The following is a 19,164-nucleotide window of genomic DNA, read 5'->3' on the forward strand; positions in this document are numbered from 1 at the left end:
TTTCTAAAAATAATCAAGTAATTGGTGTCGTTCTCGTATTGTGTTAGACTCGGCACTACCTAATACACTTACCAGGTATTCCATGGTAGGGTGACGCATCCAACCATACTTAAGTAAAGACCGAAGATAACAGTATGAGGTTTGATGGTAGACATCTGCAAATGTCCATAGTATAACTCATTACGGTTGAGAGTACCCAGCTTTCTTCTACCTTGTCGCTTTACACTGTTAGGAATAATAACGCAAATTAACACAAGAAATTTGAGCATAAAAAAGATGGCGTAATTATCAAATAGAGACAGCGGACGTTCCGGTCTAGAAATACACTGAACAACGAAGAAAAACAAGTGTAAAAATGCATAGAGCTGATAAGGGTCCCATATGTGGTTCAACCGGTTGTCCCAATATTGCAGTGAACCCCACTCTCAATATGGCTTGCATCTGCGGGGTCGTAGCCTGGCAAGTGTTGTACACAAGTAAAGGTGGCTAAGCCAAATAATGGAGAAAACAATCATGGCGTGAAACACAAAGGGACATAAGTGCTACAAATGGGTGCCAAGGGCTCGTGAGAATCAGTCGATCGTAGAGTCACGTACTGTTCAACAAGTAGCAAACCTGCACGCATTCCACTGGAACTCTTATCACCCGTTGAAGACCTCGACACGAAGGAAACGGCACACAAAGATCAGAGCTTTGGTCCGATTGATTCCAATATCAGGTTCTTGTGGATATCAAGCCAAGTTGATCGTGAGGTGGAAGCTTAACGACGTTGGCTGCAGAAAACGGAACAGGGAACAGTTAGCTTCGTGGTCTCGGGACAGTGAATAACACAGTCACAGACCATCTATAGAGGGATGTTTGACGTAAGTAGTTGCTGAAACCAGTTCTTCTAAGGCATGAGTAATTTACACGGGGAACCTAGCTCCTTAGGAACAAGACGAAGATGCCTATGAGAAAAATTAGCTTACCTCGACGTGCCGAAAACGGCATCTGCATCAGGAGCACCCTTGGGATGATTGTACCTCACCCATCGATCACGATTCACATTCACAGGGAATTGGTGTGCCAACACCGCATCTTGACTGCCCAGATGGCCTAGTGTATGAAAAAACCGGAAAAATAGACTGGGGACATGAGCAGCTTGTGGGCGTCTCAGTTCATCATCAAGACACGGAATAGGTGGTAGCAAAATTAAGGAGCATGCAAGGTAAAAGCTTGTTGCAAATCGCATCTTAGGACCATTTTACAAACCTCAACACCTGCAGGTGTTAAAGTACGTCAGACAGGTTAACAAAGAAATCTGCTTCGTTCGCACTTCCAGACCGCCACAGACCATACAGGTGAAAACGTGCTATTTCAACTGCGAGGCTTTCAAAAATAAAGCCTTTCTGACCAACGAAAGAGCTGCTGTTGATAGGTTCAAATTACTCTCTGTTGGTAACGAAACCGTTTGTAGGGTTTACGGGGGTTCATCAACATATCACACAAGCAGTAAACGCAATACGAAAAGCAGAGCGCTCTCATACTCACCCCACTCCATCTCCTCTTCTTTTTGCGCCTCGTGCATTTCCAGAACCAACTGTTTCATTCGGGCCTTCTCCTCGCGTTCAGCAGCTTCTGCTTGCATATAGCGTGCTGCAAATTGAACGGTTTCAGGTACGGCCAGCGACACCAGATGCGGTCGATTACCCCGACGAGTAATGAGACTGAACGGAACCGTTTTCTAGGTAGAAAGGGAATGAACGGATCGCACAGATGACTTAACACAGAAATCATTACATCTGGATGAAAACTTGGTGAATAAGAAGGAACAATACGTTGGGTATTAACTCTCGTAGGCAGTGATACACGGTGATCGCACAGTGCTTTTGTGCATACATATCATGAAGGCGGCATTCGATACGGACACTGATCATACTGTGAGGAATACATCAGTGCGGCGAAACCTCAAAATAAAACCGGACTCGATAGCTAATAGATGATCGTTCCACAATAAAGGCCAAATAAACTGGGAAGCAACAACTGTTTGGAAAGCGGAGAGGCCAACTTCGAAGACGCAAAATAATGGCAAGCACCGAATGGGTGAGAGGAAATCCAGAAAGCCCAAAAATGAGGATACACAGAGGGATCTCAACCAAACCATGAGTGAGGGTGATGGGTCTGCAAGAACTCCATACACTCAAATGATCGTTTATTCCACTTTTCCATCCGAGGTATCAAGGAGACCCGCGCAGCGCACGGAGGTCTATAGGTGGCGTCGCAGTCCCGACTCCTGATAATATATAAAGGATCGTAAGTAGGATCCATCGATCAAATGTTTTTCTGATCGCCTTGCTGCTTCTTACAATAAAAGTAAAAAGATAGCGACAAGAAGACACATACAAGTATCGGTATTCGCCAACGTTCGCATACATAGTTCCAGATTCTGAACTGATTCGGACTAACTCTGAATTACGTAGAAAAAACGCGAAATGTAGCCAACCGAGACCCACCTGTTGATTTTCAGTTGTTTGAGGTTGCGTAGAATCCAAACTCGGTTGACAATTCTCCTCGTCAGATTTAGGTTGGAAGGCAGACAACAGCGCCGCCGTGTGTGCGGGCTGTTGCGCGGATGGCTTTGCGGAAGTAGTGGTGGAAGATCGAACGCGTGTGGCTACTACTTGAATAGTGTCAGGAGAGGGTAGAACTGAGCCAGTGGGTATTCGGATTCCGCCAGCCCCTGGCTCCGCCGGACTGGAAACACTTCCTGCACCAGCTGCAGCTGCACTGCCAGGGGGGCCTGTTAGTAACAGCGCCTCTGCCATCATGCGATCTAAGGCCTCACGGAATTCCACATCTTCAGGACACTCTATATAACGCGGTTTCAAGCCTAAACGTATTAATCGTTCCTCCTCGCTTTCCACAATATCCGGCTGATCCTCGTCAAATGTGTTTGCTTGCTTAGACACCTGCAAGAGGAAAACGCAGGTATCCAAGGAAAAGCCTTTCACAGGGTAACCACTATAAATATGGAGTATAAGTGGTTAGCTGACTCGACACTCAGCTAAAAAACGGAGTACGCTGGAAACATCAACCCGTCAAGTGAACGTTTGCATAAAGACCCCACCAGTTCCACTTCTTAGCTTGGAATACCTGTTACAGATGCACTGTGATTACACGTGTTGTGAGAAGTATCATCTTGAAGAACGCACAACAATAAACTATGCACTCGTTCATGTAGTTCCTACAGCCTCACTTCAAATCTACCTTCAAAATAGAAAATTCTGATGCCTGACTTAATGCCGAACGAGCTTAGGAGCGGCCGGTTAACCAAACAGCAGAGGGTGTTCAATTTTTTGTTCCCCCTCTGAAAAACAATCTCACCAAACCAAACCATCTGTGCGTTCACCGTCATAGTATTAGTGTGGAGGGAGACGACATCTTCGCTGCCTGCGTAGTAAATCAGCTGATCGAACAATGAGATGGGCATTGTTCAACCTGGAACAGAAACCAATATAACCTCAACCATATTCAAAGATAGATGCACAAACCGAGTGAACTGAGTGATGGTCCAGCTGTAAATGGGGCTGTATTGAGCTCCATCCTACACGGTCCTATAATTCGGATCACACCCGTGTAATGGTAGTAGCTACGAAAGAAGCCATTTTAATTTAAGAAGAAAGCTAAAAGGTACTTCGACAATACACTTAAGCGAGTGTCCTGTTACATAGGACTACGTTGTGCTGACGCTATGGCAAATATCCATCATCGATCCAATTAAACGGAGCAAGTACCGTGCTTATGGCTTACGATAAATGGGAGAATGAAAACGGCCTGCGAATTAGTTGGACGAAAGCTGCAAGACCATTAGAAACAGTGTGAGCAGGCGCCGAATGTAAAGTTCGGTAGCTCTTTCATGGCAGACGAACTAGCCACACTTCGTAGGTTACATTGAACCAGAGAATCGACCCCCTTTAGATCACATTTTGTCCGGTCATGTTCAAGGAGGGTATATGTTCTAGGCTTGGACAGTCGAACTGAGAACTGCCATCTTCATGGTTGGGAACGCGACCGGAACATGACCCACTGACCGTTAGTGACGCGTTCGCGTCCAAGCTACCACCTTTAGTGTGTGGTTATCTTCCTCAAGTAACCTGTCACAGATGAACGCCACTGTATTGGCTAGAACTGTCGATTTATATATAAAAATGCTAGATTAACTCCTGCAACCGGACGTAGTTTCCATTGGAAAGATAATGGGTCAAGTATCTGACACCTACCTAGTCCTATCTGAAGGTTGTGGTACTGATTTGATATAGTACTAAAACAGAAAATGTGTCGCGTATTCAAAGGAACTGTATTCATTAAGTCCTGTAAAACACTTTCGTGTGGAATACTAACGTCCAAATAATCTGATCACGCAAATACATCAACTGAACTCACAAATGGCATGCTACAACCATCAAATGCTACAGGTTGTGCTGTAAATTTGAATCAACTTCCCCTTGGAGCCCGTCTAACTGCGTGCAGCTCAGCTACCCACATGGAGTAGAAATTTCTAGATTATGTAGGCGAACATTGCGATTAAGGTCTTGTCCCAACTGCGGGAGAACGTCAGTCCTTTCCTTCGGACCCCGTCGAGGAATTTTCTTGCTAGAAAACCTCGATATGAAGAATTTTTCCACACAGAATTTTCCCAATTGCACCTACCCCCTCCATGGAACAAATAGTGTGGTAACAAAAGGGCACATTCTAGTTACCCAGGTGGCTGATTCACTGCCCTAAGAAAAGACACCACAACAGAAATGCCAATGGTCCAAACTATCGCCTCAGGGTGTTACGAGCACAAACAATAGAAGGCACTGCCACATTAGTTAACGCTTTCCAACCATGCTTAAATTAGCCTTGGAAACGCGCATAATCAGTCATAGGAACGGTTGAAAACCGAATTAGTGAGGAGGTACTAACCCACTGCACACAATATACGACACGGTTTCTGTTGGTCACTCGCCCATGGAGAAACAGCCCCATCGACAAACTTCTAGGGGTATTCCTTCGAGGTGAAAGCTTTTCGGCTTCGGATGTGAATCTTGTTCGGTGTGTGCAACGTCAGAGATGATCGGCTGTCAGTATGTATGTATGCATCTCATTAGGCTCGGAGCATATCTTGTTCGACTGAAAGCTTCAAAGTGGAGCTTCCGTGGTTGACAGATGTTTATCCCTACAATGTTTATCTACTGAAAGGAACCGCTACGCATAAAGCCATGATATTGATCAGACTAGTCCACCCAGCACGCTGACTGGGGCAAGCGGGTCCAGTGAGGAAAAAGTACGGTCTTGGCTAATCGCGTGGATATGAAGTTCAATGGTGAAGGTCGACGAATCAGTTGGCCACTGTACCCTCGAACATTTCCACAATAGTTCCAAATCGGAATGGCTTCCCCAAATGCGGCACGAAAACGTGATTAATTGAAAAGGACTCGGTCAAACGTCCGAATGATGAAACAAAAAACAGGGCGATCAACTGATTTACTGAAGTAAAACCAACCTCTTGTCCTTCGGTTTGCACCGGTGTATCTGCACACATACTGTCCATCTTCGTACGACTATGTCGCCTGCTCCCATCAAGGTCCACACGATCTGCATGTGCAGACCGAGTCCCCCGTTCCTCATCTTCTTCGTCATCATCGTCCTCATCGTCTTCGTCCTCGTCCATAGCATAGTCATCCTCATCCAGCGGAATATCTGTAAGAAAGTGTACGGCCAGGAAACTATCTGATCTGTGTCTATCAAACGACGTTCGGAGTTAGTGAGGGTATGGGGGAATGTACACAAAAACAGACATACGGAAATACCGACGGCAACCACACTAGCCAGTGAGTAAACGAGTGGGTGGTTGGATAATTATGGCAGACTGGAAGCGTGGCGCACTGGATGCATTCACTTTAAAGCTAGGCCTGCCGGAAATCTATCCGAATATGATAACAGTAGCCATGCAGTTACCTTCCCCAGGTTCAGCTTCTTCTGCTATTGTGTCCATGTGACCTGGTCCGGTGGGTCTGGCAGAATGGGGAATTGCGCCGTTTTGTTCCGATTGACCATTCACAAGTTGACCGTCTGATGTTTCTGATGTTTCACCCATCAACCCATAGGTTGCTTTGAGCCGTACGAGGCGAGGTAAATAGCGAGCTTCCAGACGCTTGACTAGGCGTTCGGCTTGCGCGAGATTTTTCGCGCGACCTGAGGTGAATCGGAGCTGAGCGAGAGTCTCCATGTAGAACTGTTCCACTGCGGCTGGAAATGGAAACGGAGTGAACACTAAACCATCTAGTGGACCCTCTGTAGTGGGATTCACCGGGGGCGACTGTATTTCCAACGGATGAACCGATGAGTCCTGTTTCTGAACCGATTCTGCGGTGCTCTGCGTATCAAGTTCATTTTGGTTGTCTTCACTTACACCTGTTTCCGCTGACACATGATCCTTCTCAGACAAAGTTTTGGTCTTCAAATCTTCCAACTGCACCCACATTGGTTGTGAGCGTTTGAACCAGTAATATCGCTGAAACGGTAAGCAATTGAATTCAGCCGAATAGTATCAACATCAAAAACTGGTTAAGCATGGTTGTGTTATCTCGGTAATAATCAAGCAACTTGTAAATAGCACAGCTTGAGCGAGATGGCCCAAGTGGTTAGAGCGCGAGTTTACTGACGGAAGGTCTGTGGTTCGAACCCGAACTCTGCTTCTCGACTTCTCTTGTTTAGGCTTGGGCAGCCTGGCAGTGTCCCAGCCCTCGTGCGACCTCCGGGTAGCAGTTAGGCATCGGAAGGGTGCTACAACTGAACGAAATGGCACAACGCAGATGCACTCCCTAAGCGTGAATCTTAATTCTTTTTCCCCAAATCATGAACTTCTAAAATTCGTCTAATGACGAATTCGTCATTATATTTGTTGTCTGTGAACACCATGGCCAGAATATTTCCACACAAAACCAAAGAAATAAAGATTTAAAAAGCACCCCTAGAAAGATCTCAGTGAAGTGACAGTTTGTTCGCTCAAACCCATTGTCTGAGCTAGCCTGCTTGGCTTATGTGTCCCATCAATGTTCGTCGGGGTTGCCGTAGTTGTCCATGCAAACGGTCTCAACCGGGCTCAAACCAGACCAGTGGGTTGGCGAGCCTAAGCAGGCAGAATTTGCTGAGCTTATGAAATGTTCGGGTTTTCCAAACTGTCGAGAACTCTGGAAGAATAGGTACAGCCTCGGATGGACGTTGTGGTAATCCAAAAGAAGGGATGCACGGAGTGTATCGGCTTACTGATTTGCTGTGCAAAGCAGTAGATATGAATGCTGATGAAAATGAGTGACCACGTTTGGTTGACGGCCTTGTCCAGGGTATCATGGTCGCACTGACCATAAAGCTTGCCACAAATGAGCAGTGACCCGACAAACGAGAAAACTTACTTGAAAATAGATCAGAAAGATATTCAGCTTCCGCCGTTTTTTCCCTAGATCAAAGAATCCGCCTGACGTTTCCAGAAGTGTGCAGATCAGTGTGATCCGAAAAAGCGAATCAGGAGGATCTAGCAAGCTGACGAAATTATCTTGTAATTTAAAAAAAATGAGAAGAGATTGATTAGCAAATAACAGTGCATGAAAGGATGAATAGACTTTGATGGAAGTCGAGAGATAAACCTGGAAATTTGGCAACTCTGTGGCTGAGCAAGTCTGTAAGACTTTGATGTCAGTCCAACTGAAGGTGATAGGAAGTGGAACTCGGTAGGCATCAGGAATCCTGGATGACTGCTAGTGGGATTATTATATCCTTCTTAATGCTGCATGACCCGATTGAAAACACTGATGACCCAAGTAGACAAGAAACAAAAGCAAGTACAAGTTGTTTGAGCCCCAGAAGGTGAACAGACGTGGGGCAAACTCAGCAACCTTATGAATGACATGTTATGTCAAGAAAACACACTCCGCTAGCTCGAATATCGTTGGCGAATATCAGAAACGAGGGATTGGCTATATCAGTTGAGTGTCCAGTAAACACCAAATTCATTTGCATATGAGCTGAATTATAAATTCGATAAAAGTAACATAGGAAAAACGGTCGACTTAGAGCAAAATCTTCTTCAAAAGTGTGGAACCACCTATGAGGAACAGGGTTATCATTATCACTGGTCACTGACACTTGCAGACATTGCTCAACCAAGTAATCGGTAGCCCTGGTGCATCAAAGCTATCGCCTTCAATGTGTAGCTTCTCGTTCTCTCAAGGCAGTATACAACGCGCGCCGTTGCCTCCAATATCTGGCTATATTTACCACCGTTCTCCGACTTTTCGGTGAGCGAAAGTGTGACAGCTGAAACCAACAAGTCTTTGGTTTAGAACTGAATGCGACCTCATCAGATGTGCAGTATTTACATAAAGCTTGGTATCCTGTCATCGTTTTTATGCCTTCCCTGATGCCTCCACATCAGGGAAGAAACTCAACACAATGGGCAAGAAACAAGAGCAGTTGTGTCGTGTACAACAAAGGCCAACTGAATGTGAACAAAACATACGTTGCTCATTCAGAAATCAAACTTACTATCCAGGCTGACTCCGAAGGTGAGTAGGGAATACAACATTTTGAAAATGACCGGTGAGTCAACCAAGCAATAATTGTACAGTAGTCCCAAGTATTTAACCATGCTGATCCGCCGTTGATTGAGCTGGGACAGATTGAGCTGAGGCAGAAAAAAAGTTAGAAGGTAGATCTCTCAGTAAGAAACCCAAGAAGGTATAACGTAGAAAAATAAGCATCAGAGTCAGGTACGGAAGACACAGTCAGACAGCAACCTTCAACCACAAGTTAAATGGGAGTAGTTCGTCGGAATTACAGCTGCAATGTAGGGGCTGCCCAGTGATAGGAAAGTAGGCAAGGCAATCAAGCACACTATGACAAATCTCACCTCCATTCCAACCCGAATATCTTCGATCACGTTGTCGACCACAGCCGTAGCGAAATTGGTATGAAAGACGGCCAGACCGGATAGGACGCTAGCCAAGCAATTGATATTTGTGTAACGTAACTCCCATGCTCGTGTGAACAGTACCTCCGCAAAGTTCACTAACTATAACAAATCAGAACAAAACGTCAGATGGTTGGCAATTTGAGGACTGCTCAAATAAGCGCCGAACAGAAACAGTCCATAAACACCCGAGTGACCGCGGCAGTTCAAACGCGTCCACTCAGTGAATTGGACCTCGCACTACTGCAAGATACGAGCTGCATGAAAGTTAACATTAAAAAATAATCAGGACACTACAAAATCTTGCCCAGAGAGTCCTGGTTTGAGGAGTTTAAGCACTTTAATATAGTTACGAATTTTATGCATATCGGACTGTAAATATGCCCAGCCAAACGTCGGGTTTCCTAATGGCGATTATAGTTAGGTCTTGAAGCTACGTTAACATTTCCGCATTCATTAATCAACCCAATAAGTACAAGCTGTTACAAAACCGAACCAAGAAAACTGTTACTAAACCAAGACTGGAATGAAAAACACGTAGCTCGCTCAGGCAACGGTGCCGGGCTGATTAAAACAGCAGACTATTCTGGGTTGTCTGAGAAATAGGCTAACTCACCTCTGTGTCATCCCAGTCTATTTTTCGAACTGAACGGAGAACGCTGTTCACTGTGGAACGGTCCAAATCACGCCACAAAAGCCGACGCAAGTATTGCATGGTTGGAGTTAGATGCACGGATTCAGCCACCTTCGGAAGTCAACAGAAGCAGTAAAGGAAATCAACACTGGAGTGACAAATAATTGGAGTTGAAGTAGAGCGTAGTAGAGCTGAAGTAGAGCGATAGAATACAGCGGTAACGCATCCTCACCGAATAAACGATCAGAGGAACCATCTACTTTTTTATGAGACGACGCCTCTTCGTGACCAAATACGCCGGTAACTATTACTACATGCATCCCTACCCTGACCATGATAAAAATGTGAAAATTCAGAGTTGCGGACGCAACGGTCTGGACTGTTATACAGCGCTCTATAAAAATACCACGTTTATCATTAAAAATGTTGCTGTTCTAAACAAAGATGATGCCTCGTTTAAAAAACTGCTTACCAGCACAGGTACGTCTGGGCCAATGCCGACCAGCGGACAGAGATGATACCTCGTTTAAAAAACTGCTTACCAGCACACAGCCTCCTATCAGGTACGTCTGGGCCAATGCCGACCAGCGATCTGATGGTGCGTATTTTTACTTTTACGATAGCCAACAGCGAGGTTTGGTTTCAAAGTAAAAACAGCTAAGCAAGCTCTGTTGCGATTGTGAATAATTACACCGGTTTACGGTGACTTCAAACATGGGTGGACTGACAAGACCAAGCACCAGGACTCGTTCGTGCGGTTGTAACTCCCACAGCCCAGTCGCTGTGACCTTAGATACAAGACACCTCAAGCCCGGTCCACTCAGAAGGGACGAACAACTTTGCCCGACCCAACTCTGCGTTGCGATTGAGGTTCGGAAATTTTACTCTTTCAGAATCAGCTATCATTCGTTAGCTTTACTCTCAAACATCAACCGTGAACTCCGCTTGTTTCAAAGGAGATAACTTGAGGGAGATTTCAAGGCTCGGAAACACACACTTGCACAAGGAAGTGGTTAAACTACTACTAAAAGATCTGCGGACAACTAGATGGTCATTAAAGTCAATCGGAAGAAGTTACATCAAGGACAAGGTCTTAGGGATACAAAGGTCTCTACTCAAGAAATTGGTTGACGGACGGATTAGGAGTGCACAATGTTCTCTCGGATAAACTGGTGGGCAAGTGCGCCTTCTGGTAGAGACACATAAGCACGGGGATGTATACAGAGTTGAGTGTTGAGTCTTGGTAGTTTCTCAAAAGGTTTTACCTTTTGCGGAGAGTAAGCGAGGACCGCTCTTCAAATACACTAGATTATAGAAGCGGAAAAGTCAACGATAAGCTTCATCCACTTACGTGACGGGTCGATGGGGGAGGATTGCAATAGTAGTAGGTGTTTTCTATCATTATTGCGTACCGCTGGTCCATGTGCAAAGCAGTCTTCTTGCGCAGCATCACTTCCAGATAGACTTTAGTCCGCTTGTGTGAAGTCGGAAGCCGATAGAGAAATCGGCCACAAGTGTCCAATAGTGCACATGCCATTTCAATGTTGTGGTGCACAAACTGTGGCAAGAGTTGTTTGAGCAGGCCCAACGCCTGGTGCGTTGGGAAAATGCGAAATTTGACCAATTCACCTAGTAGGCAAAATACCAAATAAGCAGTGTCAAATTCTAACTGGACAGGGTTTGATTACAACTTGAAGTTGGCACAGCTATTCACGCCTTGTGTACAATTTCATACACCACTCACGGATGTACACCGGGAAAGTACGACGAAAACGATCATCGTTGTTGACAACAATAAACAAGGAATGAACTTCTTTTGAAAAACAAGAATTAGACGAAACCAAGAAAAGTGAGACCTAGGCAAAACAGCTAGGAATGAAGGTACCATTGAGACATGGGCTTGCGCTGTCTATGGCCCCACTGCAAACTTTGGAAGGAGCAAAGTTGTAATACAACCGAACTGTTGGTTGCAAGAAAAAAAGAACACGCTGCTGACTCAATGCACCGGTCTTGGTACGAGCGTGATCACACGCTGGAGGCGATTTTCGACTGCGACGACGTCATGCTTCTCGATCAGTAGAAAGCGTCGCCGTCAAATAAAATCAGTTCGTCAGAGCCACGTGGAACACGTTAGTCGCACCAGCCAGTTACATTGACTGGGGGTAAGTGGCAGATAGATATAGTCACACAACAAGGACCATCGCCTCTGACACTTCGGTGTGCTCAGATGGTAGAGAATGCGTAACAGTTGAACACACGAAAGCCTAGTTATGAAATATTTGTTCCAACCAGTTAATCATCTTATTAATGGCAAAGTCAGAATACTCTGACTCTGTCGTCGAACCTGGCAGGCGTCCTGATAAACACCAAGTCATGGACTTGGATTCTGATTACATGTTTTGGCGAAGACGTGGTTAGATTCCGAAAAGCTTAACTCTCACTGAAGGTGGAAGTCATGACGCAAATTGTATGTACCATCTCGCTCCTAATCCGATGAACCACCATCCAGGGTTCTGGTTAACTTCACTGGTGATTCATAAGCTTACTGACTAAATCACTTCCACCATGCACACAGGTTGGGCGAAAGAATATCCACCAGTCGGATGGGGGGTAGAAATCCGAAGAAGTCTAGTCAAAGTAATCTACGCAAAGTGGTCGACTCGTTTAGCACAACACAACCCAATTCTCCTGAAAACCACCTGCAACCGATCAATGGTGCTAGCCCTATGTGAGTACGGATCTCATACAATGATTCTGTCCGGGGGCCGCCCACCCCTAATAACCGAACAGTACGTCAATTGGATGGATGTGTCAGGTGCGGGCTTGGATGTGTCGCGGGCTACGGACCAAACGAAGGCATGTCAGGATTGGTCAGCCAATCTGGATCGAGCGTCTTTAGATCGACGCTTCTCGTCCACTCACGGAGATTTTAGCACAACCTTGTTGAAATTCTGTGATTGCCTTGTAAATACGATCGTAATTATTTTCCTTTGTCTCCATAACGGAATGTCTGTAGCTACCACACCTTTTTGTATACCATAGTCTGCAGAACAGGAAGCCAAGGGACCCATATAAAGTTGCACGACCGTTTAGCAGATCACAACAGATTCGGGGGCGATGTTAGCCAGAAAACGAAAGTATTTGTTGCGTGGTAAGTTCAGTCACTGGTCACCGGTACAGCACCTTCCCTACACATAATGAGACGTGAGCAAACTACTTGTCAGACTCAAAAATTATCAGCTCTGCCCACCATAAGTGCTTTTTTTGCCGAACAAATGTAATGTAATGTGAAACCACGCTCGGTGGAGCATAAAACCTGTATTTCTTTTGGCACCTGATAAACCTGCGGAGGGTAAAGCCAAAGTGCGACTTTAGGAGGCCGTCCTGGTTCACGTCTATGGTAGCAGGTCCACGTGTGTGCCCTACTTTGGAACCAAGTCATTATTCCTCCAAATAGCGCCTAAGAAACACCTCCTATAACATTCGCCCCCAATGTGAAGGCCTGGACAGCTAATGTCATACTGTTACAGCGCTCAGCAAACAGATATTGCAGAATGAACAAATGGATGGTATCCGTTATGAACTACAGATTACACCATAGAAACAAATGGGTTCCAACTATGTAACACCATGTGTTTAGTCCGATTCGACTAGACAGAGAAAAAATCACATTGCACTCAAGCAATAGCCCACTTCGCAGAGCTTAAAACACGAACTAGCCTCAGAGAGGAGTTGAACAATGATCCACCACGGCTTTCCCTGCCTTCCGGCCGCAAACGGTGTACAAACGTATATCTATTTTTGCTAGGAAATATTTTATACTCATTCCCACTAGAAGCAGCAAATCAAAACAGGGCGTGTTTGCCGGAGAAATATTATTATCACCTACACAATCATTCAAATAAGTTAAATACACCAAACTGACAAGCTTTATAACCGACCAACCAAAGGTAACTTGATTTAAAAGCACCTACCGATGAACCGGACAACCCTCAACTTAGACTCCAAGTTCATCTGATCGCGCTTGGATACACGCCACCTGAATTCTCCCGTCAACATCGTATTAACATCCGCCACTAGATCGGGCATGACAGGAGCAAGAGCAGCCACGAGACGGGCATAGAATGGAAGCAAATCGTAGCGCGTACGTGGCACCATAAGAAGCGCACGCGCAAGACGTCTGCGGTTCGACCGTTTGTTTAGGTTGAGACAAAAGTCGATTGCAGCCTGGAAAAAAACATGACAGGAGGGGATAAGTAAACCACATTACACATCCAAACTACTAAGTGGGCGAAGCTCAACGCTTCTAAAATGGGCGTTCTCAACAGACAATCCAAAATGTAGGAATAGGAGTTCCTTTAGAAGAAGCTGTTTGGATTTGCAAACTATGAGGTATGAAAAACATTAATTGTATAACTATCGTATTGACGATAGTTATAATGAAAAACAACGGCAAACATCCTCGAACCCTTCCCTTCTCTTCATCCCAATCTTCGTATAACCTACGAATGCGAGACAAATGGCGGTTTGCCTTTTTGAGACATACTTGTACGTAGGCGTGCGGCACTCAGTATTCGCGCAATGGAATTGAACTTTGGAAAGTTGTGACGTGTCCCTGATGGATTAAAGCAATCGGACAATTGAGTTGAGAGTACCAGGCCAAACTTTTAAGCCCAATTTAGGCATCCCGGTGTTTCAGCGATGCTGGGAAATTATTCCACAAGATTTTTCAGACAGAGGCATGGTTGCTTCAGTGAACAATCGAATTTGATGAGCTGCAGAAATATAAACGTATATTAGGGCGGCTTTTGGTTTGAGCATATACCCAACAAAATGAAACATTTTTCCGCAGAAAGTTTTGCAGCTGAGTTTAATGGCACCTAGGCGTGCAGTTTAGCACAGTTCAATTTGCCGCAACACCGTTTGGACTAGTCGATACTTGCAGTTTTGCACTGATTTTCTATAAGGGAAAACGTTGGTAGCTCAGGTAGCATATATAGTCGTTGGCTTGTTCGCTGAGCTAGGCAGTTTGATCGCAAAAGTTTCATCACCAATCGAGGTGACAGCATCAGTGCGTTATTGGGAAGCGTAGTGGTGCGTAGGGGTGGGTTATCTAAGACACCATATAAGAAAGAGAGATTCAGCTGGATTCAGTCGAATCTTCTATCAAAACAAAATTCGTATTCAGCTGAGAGGGGGGATCTGTGGACATCTACCTGTCCAAACTGGGTTCAAGTAGAACATAAGATTGGCGTGGGCTCGGGGACTGCGCCTATCTGATGACCCAGAAGAGTGAAACCGATCGTGAGTTGTCAAGGGGTTCCCGGTAACCTTTTGCCTAGTTTGTTACGTCTAAATAACGTAGTACAATATCTCAAATATCGTAACAACTGAAATACAATACAGCCTGATACAGCACATCCAGTTGAGGCGGACCGCCATAAACCAGAGGTTCAGCCAACTTCAGTTGAGTCTACTATCAAAACCAAATTCGTGTGCAAATGAGAGTATTGGTTACACCTTGCTTTACAGAGCCAGAAGGATATGTAACCAAGAACCATTAAACAGACGAGGATTATCTAAGTTAGACTTGGTTAGCAAGTGGCTAACCCAATCGCTTCATTGTGATTCACAACAAATCAAGACAGACTTATTCCGCGGTTCCAAAAACAGAAGACAAGAATATAAGTTTTCGGCAACCAAGTAGCCAACCGTACGCACAAAGTCACATCGGTCCTAAAACACATTTATCCAGTTGAACGGTTCCATCTAGTGCACACCGTAACACGACTTCAAACAGACACATCAGCAAATAGTTCGTTCGCTGTTTCTGCCTCTCGTGTAATCTGTTACTTCATGTGTCGCTGCAGTGACACACATTGACAGAACGGATTTTGGCGTTTATTCTGTCGAGTGTCTGGATACATATTAAAGGTCACAACTAGATTGCCCGGGTCAGAAGTCAAACTGGAACTCACATGTATCGATCGAAAGATACCTCCTTGATACTGGTCATCGCACTTACCCCACGGATTACGCCAGTGCCCTGTTGCGATATAAGAAACCCAAGTTGCTGGCAATTTTTGAGGCCATATTAAGCATGATTTACCAGACAGCACCATGCGCGTCGAAGGTCTTTGGCTCGAACCTAGTGATTACGATGGTGCTGATAATGAGACCGATTCAAGACAGCCGACAAGTGTCCGTTTTACAGTTATCGTTCTCGCCTGGCTACATTATCTCCCATGTTTTATGTCCGCAACTGAAGACAGTAAAACAAATGTCAACATATCGCGACATACATGTACTCCCTGCCCCAAACCATTGCGTGAAACCCCGGTGCTCGAACCTGCTCGCTGTGTATATGCTGCCAAATATTAGGAACTCGTTGCAGCATTTTTCGCTGGTACACATGCGGTTGCATTTTCAGTGGAGGTGAGGAAAAAACATGTGATTAGGACAATTTGTCGTGTAAAACACATTCTTGCCTGTGGACGATTTTGATCATTACATTTGGAGTAAATGCCATACCCAAGGTAATGCTCTGCAGATCTTAAAAACGATCCGGTTGGAAGCTAGTGGAGAAAGCATGTTTACTTGAACTAGGCGATAAAGATGACAGACTTAGTTCAGAATTAATCCCACACACTTCAGCCAAATTCCTACTGAGAGCCTCACGAAAGAGTAGATGATTTTCCATAAGAAAACTCAAGTAGTTTGACATCTGAATTATCAAGACTAACTGGTGAGAGTGGCCTATCGAATCCGCTAATCTCAGAACCTGAACCAAGCTTCAGGTTAAAATAGCCAGCGATGACGGGATATAACTCTTACTTTAGTAAGCCTAAGACTTTTGCGAATAAAATTATCCCCATTCTGGGGATCTGAAGAGACCTAATTGGATCTGGTAATGAGTGGGCGAGGTAGTCAGTTGTTGGAGCGGAGAAGCACCGTTATTCCTAATTTCCCCGCTGAGCGGTCACGTTGGGACAGAAACCCCATTTTGAGTGGACAGGTTACCAGGAGACATATGAGTCTGATGGGATAAAAAGCAGTATACTGACGGCAGTAAGCATCGGCAAGACTTATAATGTCACCACTCGACTGCACATAAGTCGGCCTTGGATAACAAAGAGCAATATAGCCGAGCCAAGAACCCGGTCTCATACAGGAAAGTGGGTCATAAATTACCGTAGAATTGCATTCAGTAAGTTCCAATCTGAACGAAAACGTTATGCAATGAATAGAGAATGAGCAACACTAGAATGAGTATTATTCGTTTGCTTGAAAATAAACCATGTAACATTGAGTAAAAAATTTCGTTCCCATATCTCAGGATGAAATACTGAGCTAGTTTTACTAGCCTTGAAATGTTGCTATTCTCCGAATGAAGTATATGAGTTTCTTCCTCGTGGTATAGAAACCATAAGGCCAATTTTGAGACAAACAAAAGAGGAGTAATAGCTACTGCAAGTGAATGAAACACATCTGAAAGGGTCCTTGTAAAGAACGCCAAACTTACTCGGTCGATTAGATCTCTGTTGATGCAATTTGGCAATTGTGTGAGGAATGTTTCCATCAAGATCTTTCCAGAAGAACTCGGATCTTCTTCGGCTAGGACGGGAAGAGATCAGAAGTAGCGATGCAGAAATGGAAACTGTTGTAGTCCTTCCTCATTCTTCAAGTGTACTAGGCTTTACTTCAGATCCGCTACTGTTTAGGCATGCAAATGAGATAGGAACAAAGTTTTTCACCACGCCAGCTGGTTTCCCATTGGCAGGATTTAATGGCATTCACTGATAATCACTGAAATATCACATTCAGTTTTGGAAACACACCCAATGTCTGGCTGATCCGTTGGATGCAGGACGACAACAAAAAGACTTTATTCACTCACTACATTCCTTCGGAGACAAAACAAGTTTGGAAGAATTTGAGAAACTGAAGAGCACCCAACTTACTATCTTCTATGGTGAGTGAGTTTGGTGGCTTGTCTCGCTCAGTCGAATGTGATCCACCCGTACTGTTGATTGCGGCCTCATCGACAGCCTTACAACGAGCTTCTTCTTTGGCCAACTCAGATTCGACTGTCTCCAAATCAATATCTGCAAAGCATGTAGGAAATTCTGACTCATTAGAAATAAGCAGAGCCACATGAACAAGTGTGCAAATTTATATGAAACGCGCAAACAAACTGAGACGTCTTCGTACGACAGAAAATGATTGAGGAATGGAAGTGTCCCCACTACGAAGTTGACTTAGCGGTTGAAAAGAAAGCGATATCAGATGATGATTTCTGAACGCATACAGGTGAGAAGACAGCAGTCATCTTTCATAATATCACCCCCCGAATCGTACACCATTATCACATCACTGTGGACCGGCTGTGGTGCATTGGATCCCTAGGGGACAGGGGAGGCCCACGACATGTAAAGTCGTTCTTATCCACCTGGTCGTTCTCGTTGCGCTGTTTCTAACATCGTCATATCAGACAATGCCACATCCAGGGAAATCCAAAAGGCAATTATCTTAACTTTTATTTCCAACCATCATACAATTGATGTTGTGGAACGGGAAAAGCCAGGGTGCCAAGACCTGTTCGGTCGGCACACTTATTCCCTCCTGTGTTTGTGTCTATCACGATTTTGAAAGCACAAACCGTTCTGAGATTAATGAAGTATACACATTGTATGTCTAGCCGCTTCACAAATACAGTATATTCCATCCTTGTCACCGGTATGGTATATATATATATATATATATATATATATATATTCCCCGTAGCTGGATAGTGAGAACCTAACAGAGAGAAATGTTAGTCGAATTGGAACTAACTGGTTACAAGAAACAGGCTCCACAGAAATCCGATTCTTGATATGACAGCTGAACCCNTATATATATATATATATTCCCCGTGGCTGGATAGTTGGAACCTAACAGAGAGAAATGTTAGTCGAATTGGAACTAACTGGTTACAAGAAACAGGCTCCACAGAAATCCGATTCTTGATATGACAGCTGAACCCTTCATCATTTTCGCTACGCCTGCGCCGAACACGTATCACGGGCTGGTACTCAAAGTAAATGTAACTCCTACATACAGCACTACCTTCATCGGTGGTGACCTCACGTTTCGGCATGCGTTTTACACCTTTAAGGTGTAAAATCTCACCTCACATCCCCCCGTCTATCGCGCCTTTCTGAAACTGCAGAACGAATAACTTGAATTAGTTGGGTGATTCATGTTCTTGATAGCTTCATAAACCATGGCCATACTGTAAAGACTGGCGTCAATGGACTGACGATCAGTGCGCAGGCAGTATTCGCCAAATTGCGCCATTTAGGGCGCCAAAAGCGAAGTTCGTTGAAGTCAATGGGAAGTGTATACAATGCAACTGGAAGGACGACCTTACTTTATGGTTGTGAGACTGTTGGCTGCCTAGTGGAGGGCCTCAGGCATCCTCAAACTTTTGGTCACCAGTGTCTCCGCGTAGCATAGCAAGTGGTCAGGTGGCTGCAGGGAGTACCAAACGATGTGC

At 44.8% G+C, this 19,164-nt stretch overlaps 1 protein-coding gene across 1 annotated transcript in view; it reads right to left on the reverse strand.

Annotated features, from left to right (window-relative positions):
* Positions 1–256: 256 nt before the first annotated feature.
* The window catches only part of T265_02354 (hypothetical protein), a gene marked incomplete at both ends in the record, with an annotated part of 29,338 nt that continues 10,430 nt past the window's right edge, over positions 257–19,164 (reverse strand). The window contains 14 exons of the mRNA XM_009166568.1: positions 257–773; positions 969–1,095; positions 1,531–1,723; positions 2,493–2,948; positions 5,528–5,724; positions 5,983–6,538; positions 7,440–7,579; positions 8,569–8,707; positions 8,933–9,094; positions 9,609–9,737; positions 10,978–11,255; positions 13,601–13,853; positions 17,149–17,240; positions 17,588–17,731. Of these exons, the coding sequence (XP_009164832.1) occupies positions 761–773; positions 969–1,095; positions 1,531–1,723; positions 2,493–2,948; positions 5,528–5,724; positions 5,983–6,538; positions 7,440–7,579; positions 8,569–8,707; positions 8,933–9,094; positions 9,609–9,737; positions 10,978–11,255; positions 13,601–13,853; positions 17,149–17,240; positions 17,588–17,731 (2,879 nt within the window). The remainder of the gene's footprint in view (positions 774–968; positions 1,096–1,530; positions 1,724–2,492; positions 2,949–5,527; positions 5,725–5,982; positions 6,539–7,439; positions 7,580–8,568; positions 8,708–8,932; positions 9,095–9,608; positions 9,738–10,977; positions 11,256–13,600; positions 13,854–17,148; positions 17,241–17,587; positions 17,732–19,164) is intronic.

Source organism: Opisthorchis viverrini, assembly GCF_000715545.1.
Source record: "Opisthorchis viverrini unplaced genomic scaffold opera_v5_28, whole genome shotgun sequence".
Classification (NCBI taxonomy): domain Eukaryota; kingdom Metazoa; phylum Platyhelminthes; class Trematoda; order Opisthorchiida; family Opisthorchiidae; genus Opisthorchis; species Opisthorchis viverrini.